The sequence below is a fragment of the Natrix helvetica genome, assembly GCF_964273705.1.
Source record: "Natrix helvetica genome assembly, chromosome: 5".
NCBI classification, from domain to species: Eukaryota; Metazoa; Chordata; class Lepidosauria; order Squamata; family Natricidae; genus Natrix; species Natrix helvetica.
Genome location: NC_138551.1, coordinates 102,234,211 through 102,250,060, shown reverse-complemented (window position 1 = coordinate 102,250,060; position 15,850 = coordinate 102,234,211). Strand labels below are relative to the sequence as shown.

General features: G+C 41.8%; 1 protein-coding gene across 2 annotated transcripts in view; it reads left to right on the top strand.

The window, feature by feature from the left end:
* ADK (adenosine kinase) overlaps positions 1-14,222 on the top strand; it is a 298,775-nt gene extending 284,553 nt beyond the window's left edge. For both annotated transcript variants that reach the window (XM_081956528.1, XM_081956529.1), the window contains exon 11: positions 13,252-14,222. In XM_081956528.1, coding sequence (XP_081812654.1) covers positions 13,252-13,376 — 125 coding nt within the window. In that variant the 3' untranslated portion in view covers positions 13,377-14,222. The remainder of the gene's footprint in view (positions 1-13,251) is intronic.
* Positions 14,223-15,850: the final 1,628 nt, after the last annotated feature.

Sequence of the window (15,850 nt, the reverse complement as noted above, 5' to 3'; positions counted from 1 at the left end):
ATGAAGAAGAGGCCTTCATCCTGCAGTGGATAGACAATGGCTAGAATGATGATGGATGATAAGAGAAGAAGCCCTAAAGGACAAATTAGTTTTATTGGCTATAAAAATTCATGATAGGTGTAGAACAGGGATGTCAAACTCAAGACCCAGGGGCCACATCCGGCCCACAGGGTGCTTAGATCTGGCAGGCAGGGCCGCCCTGGAAACAGCGAAGGATTGGCCCACAGTGCCTCTGGCAGTAAAAGCAAAACTCAGGAGGGCTGCAGGAGGCCATCACAGCCGGAAATAGAGCACACGAGGTCTGTGCTCTGTTCTCCCGAGCTCTGTTTTTGCTGGCAGACGATTGCAGGAGGTTGTTGCAGCCAGAAACAGAGCTCATGTGGGCTGTGCGTGGTCCTCCTGAGCTCCGTTTTTGCTGGCAGAAGATTGCAGGAGGCCATTACAGCCGGAAAAGGAAATCAAAAGCCCGTTTTCATTGGCAGAGCACTCGGGCCACCACAGACCCCCTTGACATGAGTGACGTTGAGCTGGCCACGCCCTACCCCTGCCCCCCAAATACAAACACAACCCTGATGCAGTCCTCAATGAAATCAAGTTTGAAACCCCTGATAGAGACAGACAGACAGATACACACGCATACACATAAACACATACATTAAGGGTGGTATTCACTTACTTTCCCTTCCAGTTTGTAAATGTGAATGCGCCCATCCACACATGCGCTCCACCTTTCATGCATGCGCTTTGGCTTGAAAACATGCCTAAATAGGACAGCATAGAGCCATGGCACAATTTCCTCTACCATTTCAAGCGAACCATTTGGAACAGGCTGAATACCAACTCTGATATACATTCAAGGGGAAGCTATCCTGGGCAGCTTCTGTACTCTTGAGAAAATGTCGAACCTGTCCTATCCTCACCTGTAGGAAATAGGGTGGAATGGCTGGATATGCTGCTGGCCCCAGATTCTGTTCAGAATTTACCCATTTACTCAGTGGGTCCGATGCAGAAAGTGCATGGTATGTTAGTATAAAATTAAATTCTAGTTTATTCTTGAATGGTTCTCTGAATTAAACAAGCTTCCATCCCAGGTAATCGTGCTTTCATTTTAAGAAAGCAAATCTCTTGCACTTCTTGATTGTCACCTGCCACAGAGTTAAGATCCTAGTGTCATCTTCGGGAATCCTTCTTTTTCGCGTCTCCCTTGGTTGTGGTTGTGAATCATCTGGTGTGAGCCCAGTGTGTGTCTGCTTTGGCCAAAGCAAACTGAAATTGACTAGCCTTCGGGCATCCCCATCAGCCCTGCGATATTTCCGAAAAAGTGCAGTATTATTGACAAGGAGCTGGGCAGTGACTGAATAGAACAGCACGGACTCTGTAAATAACACATCGCCGGCTGCGCTGAGCAGCTGCTGGGCTTGGACATAAAAAGCCAGCGAGTGTATTAAAAGGTAGCGCAGTTCTTCCCTTTTTCAAATATTCTCCTGCTTAAAACAAATCTTATTTTACGACTCAAATCATTCTGATATATTTCCTGCACGCTAAGCTAGAGCAATGGGTCCTAGAACAGGAAGGCAATTTCTTAGCTTTCAACAAACGAACATAAGGAAGCAAAATCAAAGGTGCAGGAACAAAATGTACAGTTTGGGGAAAGGTTCTTTATTAATAACAGGCAAGCCCCCACAGCTTTCTTTTCAGTGGAGCCTCGTTTATTTGTGGCTTTTTCAAAAAAGAAAATTCTTCGCTATTTATGTGGGTTGAGAAGAAATTACCTCGCTATTCTTATTTTGACTTCTGAAGAAAAGTCTTTTGACTGAAATAACAAAAGAGTTTTTAGCTCCAAAGTTTAGACAATAGTCAAGGCTTATTTTAATTTTATTTAAACACTAAAACGTTATAATTTAAAACATCTGAACATTTTTATTCAGCACAAAACACCGATGTTTGTTTTAGCATATTTTTAGATGTATGTATGTAGCTTCCAGATGGGAAAAAAAGACAGAAATACCACTTTCTCCAAATTCCCAATGACTGTTAAGTCAATTTTGTTGTACAGGTAGTCCTCAAATTACAACAGTTTATTTAGTGACCATTGGAAATTATGACAGCACTGAAAAAGTTACTTATGATCATTTTTCACACTAACAATGGTTGCAGCATTCCTGTGGTCACATGATTTACATTCAAACGCTTGACAACTGATTCATATTTATGACGGTTGCAATGTCCAGGGGTCACATTATTATTATTTATACTTTATTCATTAAACATGAAACTCAGCAAACTGCACATTCAAAAATGCATCACAGATACGAGTGACTGGTGCTAATGGTTGATACGGTTTGCTGCCAGAGTCCTAGGTATCAACCAAGTACCTTCTTAAAATATAAGATGTTCCGAGTAGCACAGTTTTTTGCAGTTCCACTGGTGTTATTGCAGGAAGCTGCAATTTGTGGATGTATCCATAGCCGTGTAGTTTCGATGGCCAGGTTGCGGTATTTCATTATTTTTTCTAGTTCTTTTTCTTCGACTCTGGCATCTCCTGGAACAGCAATGTCAATAAAATGTACACTTCGTCCCTCTACAACTGTGATATCTGGTGTGTTGTGCTCCAAATGACGATCTGTCACACTATTATTATTATTATTATTATTATTATTATTATTATTATTATTATTATTATTATTATTATTATTATCAAACATCTCAATGTGTGAACAGTGTGGCACCTGTATATCATACATTTTAAAACAAATAAAATAGTATTAATCAAGTTTGTTTCATTTAACAAGCTTATATAATCCTTGTAATAATACACATATTTCTATTAAATTAGAATTCATTATTTATTCATTCAATATTTCAATGTCTCATTTCAATGCAAATTACCCTATTCTAAGTGTCATACTTTTTTACTTTTTAATAAAAATAGGATAATATATGTGTGTGTGTGTGTGTGTGTATGCGCACGTGTATATACATACATACATACATACATACATACATTACACACATACACTCCAATAAAATAGCATTAATCATATTTATTACTTTTAACAAGCTTATATAATTCTGATAATAGTACAAACATTTATGCTAAATTGAAATCTTTCATTATTTGCTTGTTCAACTTATAATCCTTCATTTTTTAGTTATTCAATATTTCAATATGTTATTTTTATATCAGTCACCATATTCTGCATGTCATACATTTTAATACAAATAAAGTTTTTTTGTTCATATTTGTTACATTTAGTAAACATATACCTATTCATATTGAATTATAATATTTCATTATTCATTTAATCAATAGTTCAGTATATCATTTTTATGCCAGTCACCATATTATTTAAGTATACTTATTAATACCATCATTCCAATTCTAATTTTGGCGACCTTCTGACTAGAAAAACCAGCCTCACTGTGTCACTAATTTAATAATTGCAGTCATTTGTTTAAGCAATGTGGCAAGAAAAGTCGTAAAATGGGACAAAAATTTCTCACTTAGCAACATAAATTCTGGGGTCAATTTTGGTCATAAATCAAGGACTACTTGTAATCTGTAAACTCTCAGCCTACGGTGACTGAGGTGGCCCCACCTGACCCCATATGGGCCTTTGGAGTCACTAGCAGGCAAGACTTTACTGTAAATATGTCCAGGTCCTTGGAGGGTGATTCTGACATTAAATACGCCTTTCTTGTTTTTAAACCTAGCATATTCAGAGACTGCGAGGTAGACTTTTTTTCCCTGGGTTGATGATTTTATTATTTACTTTTTACTTTTTATTATTTACTATTTACTTTTTCTGTATAAAAAGGGGGGGACGCGGTGGCTCAGTGGCTAAGACACTGACCTTGTTGATCAGAAAGGTTGGCAGTTCAGCAGTTCGAATCCCTAGCATCGCGTAACAGAGTGAGCTCCAGTTACTTGTCCCAGCTTCCGGCAACCTAGCAGTTAGAAAGCATGTAAAATGCAAGTAGAAAAATAGGGACCACCTTTGGTGGGAAGGAAACAGTGTTCTGTGCACCTTTGGCATTTATTCATGCTGGCCACATGACCACGGAGATGTCTTCAGAAAGCTCTACGGCTTTGAAACGGAGATGAGCACCGCCCCCTAGAGTCAGGAACGACTAGCACATATGTGCGAGGGGAATGTTTACCTTATGATCTAAAGACTCCAGAAACAAAATTAGTGGATTTTTTTCTGCTGCCATGATTTAGTGAGCTTAAAGCACAGAGCCATATATTGCTGAAGACTTTTTTTAAAATCAAGGATAGTGTGTGTGTGTGTTTTTTTTAATGATATCACATCAGGAAGATCAAGCATGAATGGTGCTAGAAGATGAGGAAAACACTGCTGAAAATTTTATTGTTATCAAATAATTATTTTTAACAAAATTACTACAGTAGGTAAAGGATTTTAATTAAAAATTGCTGAATATGGTGGCAGATATAAAAGAAAACCAACTCTAATTAACTAAACAAAGGGTGGAAATACAAGAGAGATCTCCCAGGACAACAGACTTCCATAATCTGGACAAAGTCATAAAAAAGTTGCAAGCACATCCTGGCCAAACACATTCTAGAATCCTGGCCCTTGGATGGAGAACGGATAGATCATCAAAAGGATTCATTTGCAAGCATTGCTGCTAATTATTACTGCAGAAAGTCTCTTGTGTCATTGATGCTTGGTGAGCTCTGCTGATGACCACTCAACTTTCAGATGCAATTCAAGGGATTGGTTGTCACCTATAAAGTAAAGCAAAGAACCAGGAACAATCATTGAGTTCCAAGCACTGATGTTCTGACCTAGGCTTCCCAAGGTCATGAAGCAGACTCCTCATCCCGATAAAGCCTCTTTTATTTAGGTTAAAGGAAATTCCTCTCCAGCAAAGTCCCAGCCAGCAGTCTTTCATGAGATTTCACAACTGCATCAGGCTTGGAGAGCTGCCAGCCGATATCTTCCAAATGCCATGCTGTAGCAGCAATTACTTGGCAAGAATTCAGGAATAAATCTTCACCTTAATGAATTGAACTAATGGTCTCCGGCCATTTACTGTCTACCTATGCCTTTATTCCCGAGTCGGCCCTTGTTCCTTAGCTGTTCCCTTCTCCTGGAAGCTCTGTGCATGTGCACATCGGGAACAGGCTCCAGGTGTTCTTCTGCTCCATTGATATCTGACTCCAAAGGCAGCTGATTACTGTTGGATAGTCCTGGGCCCATCTCTGACTCTGATGCAGAGCACTCATCAGAGCCTTCCCCAGACTCCAGGACTGGCACCATGTTCCTCCCCAACCTCCTCACTATCTGCCACCAGTTCCACTGGCCACTGGCAGGCCACAACAACTACCTATACACAAGAATCTGATAAACTAAATTGACATTAGATAAGGGTCAACTGAATTCACAGGAAGGCGGACTTGGATTCCTTGTGGGAAAGCAAAGATTCCAAATTTATGACACGTTTAACACTGCCATCAGTTCCGCCTGTTCATCTCCTACTTCAAGACTTTTATGTCACAGGGCCTGATTCTTTAAGGGGGTGCCTGTTTCAGCTAATCTGGTATAATCAGTTAATACATTCCAGAACTGAGATAGCATGCCCTCTGTCCCAGTCCCTTCCCTCAGAACAGAACAGAACATGGGTTTTTTGGCAGATGCAACATCCTGCTAGCTCATATTTAAGTGATTATCCTGTAGATTCCTCTGGAACGGTATCCTCTCACATGCATGTATAATTCTCACTCTTCCAAGAATTCAGAAGCCTTTTCAGACCTAACTTTGGGTTAGGATATAGCCCCTTTTATTATTATTTTTCTGGACATTATTTATATGATTTTATTCAACTGTCATGTTTCTTTAAATTATGTATTATGGCATCCTAGGATGATTTGGAGTTGAGTGGCCTCAAAATCCATTAACTAAATAACATTGAAAGGGCAAATGCCATTATGAATACATGTGGTAGCACACATAACATTTGTCAGGGGCATCCTAAACAAAACATGGGGCCACATGGTACTGTGAGGGAAATCTCTCAAATCCAGGAGATGATTAAAATGAGATTAAGCTATTCCTAACCAGTCAGTCCAAGAGGAGATCAACCCTAACTGCTCTTTAGAAGGCCACATCCTGGTCAAATACTTTGGCCACCTAATGAGAAGGAAGGACTCCCTGGAGAAGAGCCTGATGCTGGGAAAGATTGAGGGCAAAAGAAGAAGGGGATGGCAGAGAATGAGGTGGTTGGATGGAGTCACTAAAGCAGTCGTCGTGAGCTTAAATGGACTCTGGAGGATGGTTGGTAGAGGACAGGAAGGCCTGGAAGAACGTCGTCCATGGGGTCACGATGGGTCAGACACGACTTCACGACTAACAACAACAAAGTTATTCCTGGCAGATGCTGCATGTGCTTTAGATCACGTTCTGTTCCTTGAATCTAGAACTCGGCACAGTGAACGGCATGGGTTCCCCTCCCTCTGATTAGAACAAACCAAGTTCAGATTGAATTGGAAGCTTTTCAAAACAGTATTTTTGTACTGTTCTTCATCTTACCAAGGAAGAGTTGGAAAACTTAAGCAAATTGGGTTGCATTGATGGTTTTACTCCCATTTTTTTCAATGACAAAGAGGTTGTGGTGGACTTGATCCCTTGGGAATCCCACATCTTGTCTCCCAGGTTAATTAAATATCTCTGAAGCAATTGAGAAGGTTTGTTGGCTTGGACCTAGTTGTCATCAGTACTCTGATGAAGTACTTCTCTTTTCCAGTAGACTTAGCGTTGTGTAATCCTTGACCTGCAATCTGCAAGTTGGCTGTCTCATTCACTGTCAACATAACTCCAGCATGCAGGCAACAATTTAACATCGTCAGGAGCAAAGAAATTAAACAAATACAACATCAACATTACCAATACTCCCTAATATCCGACACTTCCCTTCCCACTCTTTAGATCTGCCTGGGTGAATTTGAAGTATGTGTCATCAAATTTGCTACGATGCTAAATTTGAGAGAGCTTTGCAGTTTATATGCAGCCATGAAACACAGAGTTGGTTCCAGCTGCAGGGATTATTCATGTTGCAAGCATCCGCAGGAGAATTGCAGCTCTGTTTACAGCTCTGTTTCTGCCATTCCTAGGCTGTATATGTGACTAGCCAGATCTAGTTGCTTCAAGGTATCTTGCATTGAACAGATCTACTTACAGGTGTCCTGTTCTACCTATGCCTGTTCAAATCTCAATCCATATGGATATCCTGAAGCAACAGGATCAGTTAGGACTCATAAAAGAAATAAGCATAGTTGTTCTGACCTAGGCTTCCCCAAAAAGCACGAAGCAAACAATGCCCCCTTTTTAAAATAAATGTGAATTCCTCTCCTTCACATTCAGCAAAGACCTGGCAAAAAGTCTTTCAAGGGTGAAGTTATGACCACAGACCTTATCTAGCTTGGAAAGCTGCCATGTAAATATTTTCCAAATGTAGTGCTGTGCAACGAAAGACTTGGCACAGAGTCTCTGAGATTCACGGACAGATCTCCACACTCCTGAAACGAACGAACGAACGAATTGTTCCCTGCAAAACCCCACTCCCCTTTTGCTCTTCTTTTATTTCCTATGGGAAGGGCCATTCACCGTCCACCTGTGGCTTTACTCCCATGTCGACCCTGATTTCTTAGCTGTTTTTTTTATTCTGGCAGCTCTGCGTCTGCACACACTGGGAACCTGCTCCAGCTGTTCCTCCACCTCACTGCTGTCTAGCTCTGAAAGCAGCTGAGAACTGCCAGACGGCCTCGGCCCCATCTCTGCCTCTGATGCAGAGCCCTCATCAGAGACTTCCCCGGCCTCCAGGACTGGCCCATGTTCCTCACCAACCTCCTCACTGTCCGACTCTGCAGCATGCCAGCTGGGGAATTGTGGGAGTTGAAGTCTACAGATTTTTTTCCATTGCCAAGGTTGAGAAACACTGAGCCAGAGGTTCTGCGCAGCATAGAGAGTAACTGAGATTTTTGTGGCATCACACACACACACACACACACATTTTCTTATTTTGTTGTATTTTCATGCCTGGCCATTTTCATCTCTTTGGCCATTGAATGTTTCCCATTGAAGGCAACTATCTTTTGCCTACATTCTGAAATCTTTGTACTTATATAGGCAGTCCTCAATTTACAGCCATTCGCTTAGTGACCATTTGAAGTTACAATCGTACTGGGGAAAAAGTGTCTTATAACTGCTCTTCACAGGCAGGACAGTTGCAACGTCACATGATCAAAATTCAGACTCTTGGCAACTGGCAAGTATTTATGACGGATCATGTGATCTGCTTTTGCGACCTTCTGATAAGCAAAGTCAACGGGAAAGGCAAATGGACTTAACAGCCCTGTGAAATTTAACAACTGCTGCGATTCACTTAACAGCTGTGGCAAGAAAGGTCATATAATGGGGCAAAATTCACTTAGAAACTGTCTTGCTTAGCGATGGAAATTCCGGGCTTAATTGTGGTCGTAATTCAAGGACTACCTGTACATGACTATCTCTAGCTTAAAACCTATTTATGGAATTCAAAAAAAAAGTTTACTACCGTATTTCGCCGAAAATAAGACAGGGTCTTATTTTCTTTTGACCCCTTATTTTCGGGGAGGTCTTATTATTTTTGAGGTGCAGGATACAGCAAGCTTGGTCACCTCATGGCTACTGCTGTGTTGCAATATTTTCGGGGGAGCGCTTATTTTAACGCATGCACTCAAAAGCCCAATTGGGCTTATTATCCGGGGAGGTCTTATTTTTAGGGAAACAGGGTATCTATCAGCCACCCAGTAACAACTTTCCAGATGACCCCCATAATACATGAAATAAAATAAAATATTGTATGGAATGGTAAAGACAAACCATGTTTCTTACGTCGTCGTTTCTTCTGAGAGCTGGAGAAAATCAAATTTTCAATCATCAGAAGCCATTTGTTTTCGTGAGAAAAAAAATCTGAACCCTTTAACCTGTGCTAAATCTGCCAACATTTCTTTAGTAGGTGAGTTGACGAAGCTCCACCTGAATAATAAGAATTTCCAAAACTGCTGAGACTCTTCCCTTTTTTCATATTAAAGTGAAATTGCCTGGCGTACATTTCTCCTGAAACGATGACATTAATTACCGAAACCTCTGAATGTTCTTAACATGCATGTCGTGATGATACTTTGCTGTTTTGGCTTCATCAGGTTTTTCATCTCTTGATAGGGAGACTCGAACTGATAGCTACAAAATTAGAACTCGGGGCATCTCCAGGCTAATCCCACCAAAGTTGGTGGATCATACCAGTTGTCAAAATTCCAAGAACATAATCACTAAAGTGTGAGGGGAAAATTATTTCTCTTAATTGTTCACAATGCTGAGCATGCAATTAAAATATATGAAGAACTATCATAGACCTGGAAAAGACTTGTGAAGGAAGTCATGTTTTAAGAGGAGGACCAGGCTAATCTTAGGTTGCAGATTGAGGGTTGCATTTAAAAAAAAAAAAAAAAAAGTAGATGAAACCAAGGGGGCCAAAACAAAGGGATATTTGATCCAGTATTTTAAAGATGTTATTAAATTAATGAAATGCAATCTAATTGGATACCTCTCCGTATCATTAACATTTTTGCTCCTATTTGGTGTCAATTGAATTATCTAGCACTGGGAACCAGAATACATCTGCCATATTGTAGTTGTTGGGGTCCGCCAGTGGAGTTGGTGATAGACTCAGACAGTGAGAAAGTTGAGGAGGAACATGGTACCAGTCCTGGAGTCTGGGGAAGGCTCTGATGAGGGCTCTGCGTCGGAGGCAGAGAGTTTGGCCAGGGCCGTCTGACAGTTATCAGCTGCCTTCGGAGTCGGGGATCAGTGGGGCAGAAGAACAGCTGGAGCCTGTTCCCAGTGTGTGCATGCACAGAGCTGCCAGGAGAAGGGAACAGCTAACGAACAAGAGCCACCTCGGGAGTAAAGCCACAGGTGGACAGTGAATGGCTCCTCCCATAGGGAATAAAGCGGAGGGGAGTTTGCAGGAGACAATTAGTTCAATTCATTAGGGTGAAGATCTGTTCCTGACTTCTTGCCAAGTATTGTCTGCAACACAGTGGCGTTTGGAAGATATCGGCCTGGCAGCTCTCCAAGCCTGATAAAGGGCTGTAGTTGTGAAATCTCTTGAAAGACTGTTGGCCGGGACTTTGCTGGAGAGGAATTCACTTTAAACTGAATAAAAGAGGTTTTACCGGGACGAGAAGTCAGCTTCATGCTTTTGGGAAGCCTAGGTCAGAACACTAGTCATGGGACTTGAGCAGTGCAGTGGCCTAGAGGGAGAGCTTTCACCTCACAACCAGGAGGCTGCGAGTTCAATCCTAGGTAGCGGCAGGTATTTCTCTCTCTGTGTACAATGAGTAAATGTCAGCTGCGAAACTCTGCATTGGTGACAGGAAGGGCATCCGGCCAGTAAGCACTCAACTCCATTCAGTTGCCCCAACTCCACCCCGATGCAAGGGATTACGGGGTCACTAAAAAGACACCCCAAAAACCTAGTCATTGGACTTAGCCCATGAGTCTCAGCTGTATCTATGCAGTTATAGTTGATATCCTATATGGGTATCACGTTCAAGCTCATCCTTGGAAGCCTTTGGCATTGAGCCATCCTGATTTCTGTCCTTCGTTCATTCTGCAACTTCCTTGGCTTCAGTTTCTCTTCCTTTTTCTTTCTATCATCCAAGCAAACTTTGTCCTTTCCCTACAAATAGGTGTTACATTATGACCCTTTTGCGTTAGTCATCCTTAAAAAAATTGTCTACTAACTGAGTATATATACTAACAACGTAAAAGTAAAAAGTTGAGGCTGTATACAGTGGTACCTCAGTAAGGTAAAGGTAAAGGTTCCCCTCGCACATGTGTGCTAGTTGTTCCTGACTCTAGGGGGCGGTGCTCATCTCCGTTTCAAAGCTGAAGAGCCAGCACGGTCCAAAGATGTCTCCGTGGTCATGTGGCCAGCATGACTCAATGCCAAAGGCACACAGAACACTGTTACTTTCCCACCAAGATGGTCCCTATTTTTCTACCTGCATTTTTACATGCTTTCGAACTGCTAGGTTGGCAGAAGCTGGGGCAATAACGGAAGCTCACTCTACTACGCGGCACTAGGGATTCGAACTGCCAAACTGCAAACCTTTCTGATCAACAAGCTCAGCGTCTTAGCCACTGAGCCACCACATCCCTTTTTGGTACATCAGTTCTCATCGTTAATTGGTTCCGGGAGGCGCGATGAGTACCAAACAACTTTTCCTCATAAGGAATAATGTAGTGAGTCACAAGGCAGCCGACAACAACAAGCTCTAGCTTGAGTGTTGTGTAACAAACAATGAGTCCTGTGACAAACTTTTTGTGTCAAAATGCCTTGAATGCCAAATTCGATGAGTTTCAAAGCATTTGAGTACCAAGTTACGACTCTGTTGTTATCTTATTCTACTGTACTACAAAAGACTTGGAAGTCAACACTGTTTGTTTTTTCCTCCTTTTCCTCTACATCTTCTCTTCCCTTTTCCCTACCTTACTTTCCCACCATTTTCATTTTCCTTTGTATTATAATACACTAACAAAATTCCTTTTTTTTTAATTGTCTATTGGCTTTGAGGTAAGGAGCATGATCCCATGTCACATTTCATCATTGACTTTCTAGTTTTGTCTATGTTATCTTTTGGTATTCATTTACATTTCTATCATATAAAAAAAATAACAGCTTTGCAGTGGCTTTTATGATGTTTTATCAGTTTACATTTTCTCAAAGCACCATTAAGGAAGGGTTTTTTAATTTGAGTTGCAGCATAGAATAGTTGTAGAATGAAAGGATCAATCTGGATTATGTTATTGTCCACTCCAAATATGGAATTTTTAAACAGGATTTAGAGCATGGTTGCACAATGTTACTTGGGAAATAGAGGGCAAAAGTGGCTTAGATCTGGCTGGGGAATTCGCCATCACTGGTATAGGTGGTACCTTGCTCAACAGTAGTAACTGTGAAAGGGATCTTGGAGTCCTAGTGGACAACCATTTAAATATGAGCCAGCCATGTGCAGCAGCTGCCAAAAAAGGCAACACAGTTCTAGGCTGCATCAACAGAGGGATAGAATCAAGAGCACGTGAAGTGTTAATACCACTTTATAACATCTTGGTAAGACCATACTTGGAATACTGCATTCAGTTTTGGTCGCCATGATGTAGAAAAGATGTGGAGACTCTAGAAAGAGTGCAGAAAAGAGCAACCAAGATGATTAGGGGACTGGAGACTAAAACATATGAAGAACGGTTGCAGGAACTGGGTATGTCTAGTTTAATAGAAAGAAGGACTAGGGGAGACATGATAGCAGTGTTCCAATATCTCAGGGGTTGCCACAAAGAAGAGGGAGTCAAACTATTCTCCAAGGCACCTGAGGGTAGAACAAGAAGCAATGGGTGGAAACTAATCAAGGAGAGAAGCAACTTAGAACTGAGGAGAAATTTCCTGACAGTTATAATAATTGATCGGTGGAACAGCTTGCCTCCAGAAGTTGTGAAGACTGGAAGTCTTTAAGAAGATGTTGGATAGCCATTTGTCTGAAACAGTATAGGGTTTCCTGCCTAGGCAGGGGGTTGGACTAGAAGACCTCCAAGGTCCCTTCCAACTCTTCTATTGTATGGTATGGTATGGTATGGTATGGTATGGTATAAATACCCACAACAGCTTTAAAGTGTCAATGCATCAACTTTCCAAGGATTTGCATTGTAAACATATTACAAATGCCTGCGAAACATGACTTCTGGAATTCTTCCTAAACGTTTTAGGAAGAACTGTGTGTACAATTGTGTAGAAGTATGTACTGCGAAGCACCGGATGAGCTGCCTGTGCTCTTTTTTTTTGGGGGGGGGGGGGAACTGGCAAAAGGGAAGGCCAAATTTTAAAAAAACAGATCCAGCTCTGCCAGAGAAAGCCAGGTGGCTCAGAAAGCATCCCCAATTACTCCATTCTAATCACCCAAAGTCCATTTATGCAGCCAACATGCACCATAAGGAGAAAGCAAATTGCGCACACAGGCAGACACAGGAAAAAGCTGTCCCTGCCCGCTGTGCCCGCTGGTGGCAAAGAAGTTGGAAGAATCCCAAAAGTCATGCTCTGCATCTCCTTTCTCTCCCTGGTCCTTCTCCCCGTCAGGTGTGCTCAGCCTTTTGTGTGTGTTTTTCCCCTCCCTTTCATCTTGTCCTTCAGGCTTCCTGTCTCAGCTGGTCTATGAGCGGCCGTTGACGGAGTGTATCCGGGCCGGGCACTATGCTGCCAGTGTGATCATCAAGCGTTCCGGTTGCACCTTCCCGGAGAAACCTGACTTCAAATGATACTGACAGGCTAAGGGCTCAACAGGAAACGCTGCCTACTTCCTGTCCCCCTGTGACCCTGCACTGGCGTTTCTGTACTTCTGTTCATTTGGACCTTGGCCACATCTCTTGGATGCTCCATCATCATCATGTCGGACTGCAAAATCATCCAGGGTGCAGTTTCTGGTGCCCTGCACATCACACACACACACACACACACACAAACACACACACACAGTTCTCAAGGGAATGCCCAAATCCTTCTGAAGTTTGAAGTTTGGCCAACGCTGCTCACCTCGGCCAAAAGAGAATTCAATTGGGAAATAAGTAGACTAACAATGTACAAGCCTAAAAAAAGGGTTGGGCCTTGATCCCTGGTGTGGGTTACTTACCTTCCCAGCTGAATCCTGGTTCTCTTGCAGTAATGAGGAATACAATCATGATTTCTGGGGTGACCCAAGATTGTATGATTTGGTTAGGAAATTGGGTGCAGATTCCTCAGATGAGAGGTAGGACTTTCATTCTTCATGTTAACTTAGATTTCGGCTCAGGAATCTCATTTTCCCAGAACAGGATCTGGATGTTATGATAAGTAAAGGCCATAATAGATATGGGCCACTTACGAACCCGTGGCTACATCTCAAAAAGTATAGACGTATTATGCGTAAACAGAGTACAGAAAATTCATGCAGGCTGTTTCTTTGGGACATGCCAAAATGTTTTATTTCAACGCACAGTTTTAAGACAATAAGGTACGTCAAATAATGGAAATATCTTTTATTTGTATGACAGTATTCAAGAAACAGATTCTCCAAAGTAATTTACTATGTAATTTGATACTGATAAATAAAGGAATTGTGATACAGGCGTTCTCTGGGTTTTTAATGCTGCGACGAGGTTCAGTTGCAGTAAATAGACTCTCTATCAGAGCGAGGGAAGAATAACTGCACTACAATTCATTAGTGATGCTGATAAAAATGCATAATTTAGAAAGGAGGAAAAATTATTTAATTAAGTAACCCAAACCTATAACTTTGCCACTATTAGTTTAATAGTTAGGGCATAAAAATACTGGTGATACTGATCCAGTAATGAAAATTTAGTGGCTGTTCACAGCATATTGAAATAAAATGGACTTAATTTGGAAGCCAGCAGAATTTCAGAATTTTCCGTCACCAAGACAGAACCTTACAGAAACTGGATATGATCATTAGGTAAAGATAAAGGTTCCCCTTGCACATATTTGTTAGTCGTTCCCGACTCTAGGGGGCGGTTTCAAAGCTGAAGAGCCAGAGTTGTCCGAAGACATCCCTGTGGACATGTGGCCAGCATGACTCAATGCCGAAGGAGCATGAAATGCTGTTACCTTCCCACCAAAGGTGGCCCCTGTTTTTCTACTTGCATTTTTACATGTTTTCGAAGTGCTAGGTTGGCAGAAGCTGGGACGAGTAACGGGAGCTCACTCTGTTATGCAGCACTAAGAATTCGAACCACTGAACTGCTGACCTTTCTGATCGACAAGCTCAGTGTCTTAGCCACTGAGCCACCATGTCCCTTTACCTTTATAGATCATTATTTTGTGGAAAATTTTTCCTATTGGCCAAGCTAGGTAGCTCCATGTAGGCAAAAGCTGGTTACTTGAAATTTTACATTTCAGCATAAAATGTAAACCAGGGGTGGTTAATGTTAATAAAATGTATTTCCGTAGCTTTGGACAGCCAAGCATTAGTGAGGCTGTCACACACACACACACACAAACACCATTACATCTGTTCTCCTTTTTGTTCACCCAACCAGTTGAGTTCATCTCTCTTGTGCTGTGCGTAAAAAATACCCTCAGGATTTCAGTTTTGAAATGGAAAAATAATACTGCCCAACAGAGGTGTGTAACAGTTCACTGTGCAGGGAGAGCAATTAATGTAAGCCCTCTCACAAAGAAACCAAAATAAAAGTTTGGCCTTGGTTATTCACATGTCACTGAACTGACACAAAGGACGAGACGTCAGTTGTAGCAACGGAGATGGCCAATTTCTCAAGCTGAATGAAAAGTCGAGAGATCAGAATACCAATTGGGGGGGGAGGGTCCTTCCAGCCCCTTGATCCCAAGTGGAAGGGCAGCTTCTCCAAACTCTGCAAATATTTAACGTCACTCTTTCCCCCAGTTACTGGAGTGAGACGATTAATAGCCATCGGCTGCCAATGCTGCTGAACAATCAACTTTCTCGGAGAGAAAATGAATAGGAAAAACAAAGCCATCTAAAGGTAAAGGTTCCCCTCGCATATATATGCTAATGGTTCCCGACTCTAGGGGGCGGTGCTCATCTCCATTTCAAAGCCGAAGAGCCAGCACTGTCCGAAGACGTCTCTGTGGTCATGTGGCCGGCATGACTAAATGCCAAAGGTGCACCAAATGCTGTTACCTTCCCACCAAAGGTGGTCTCTATTTTTTTACTTGCATTTTTACATGCTTTCGAGCCGGTCAGGATCGAACTGCT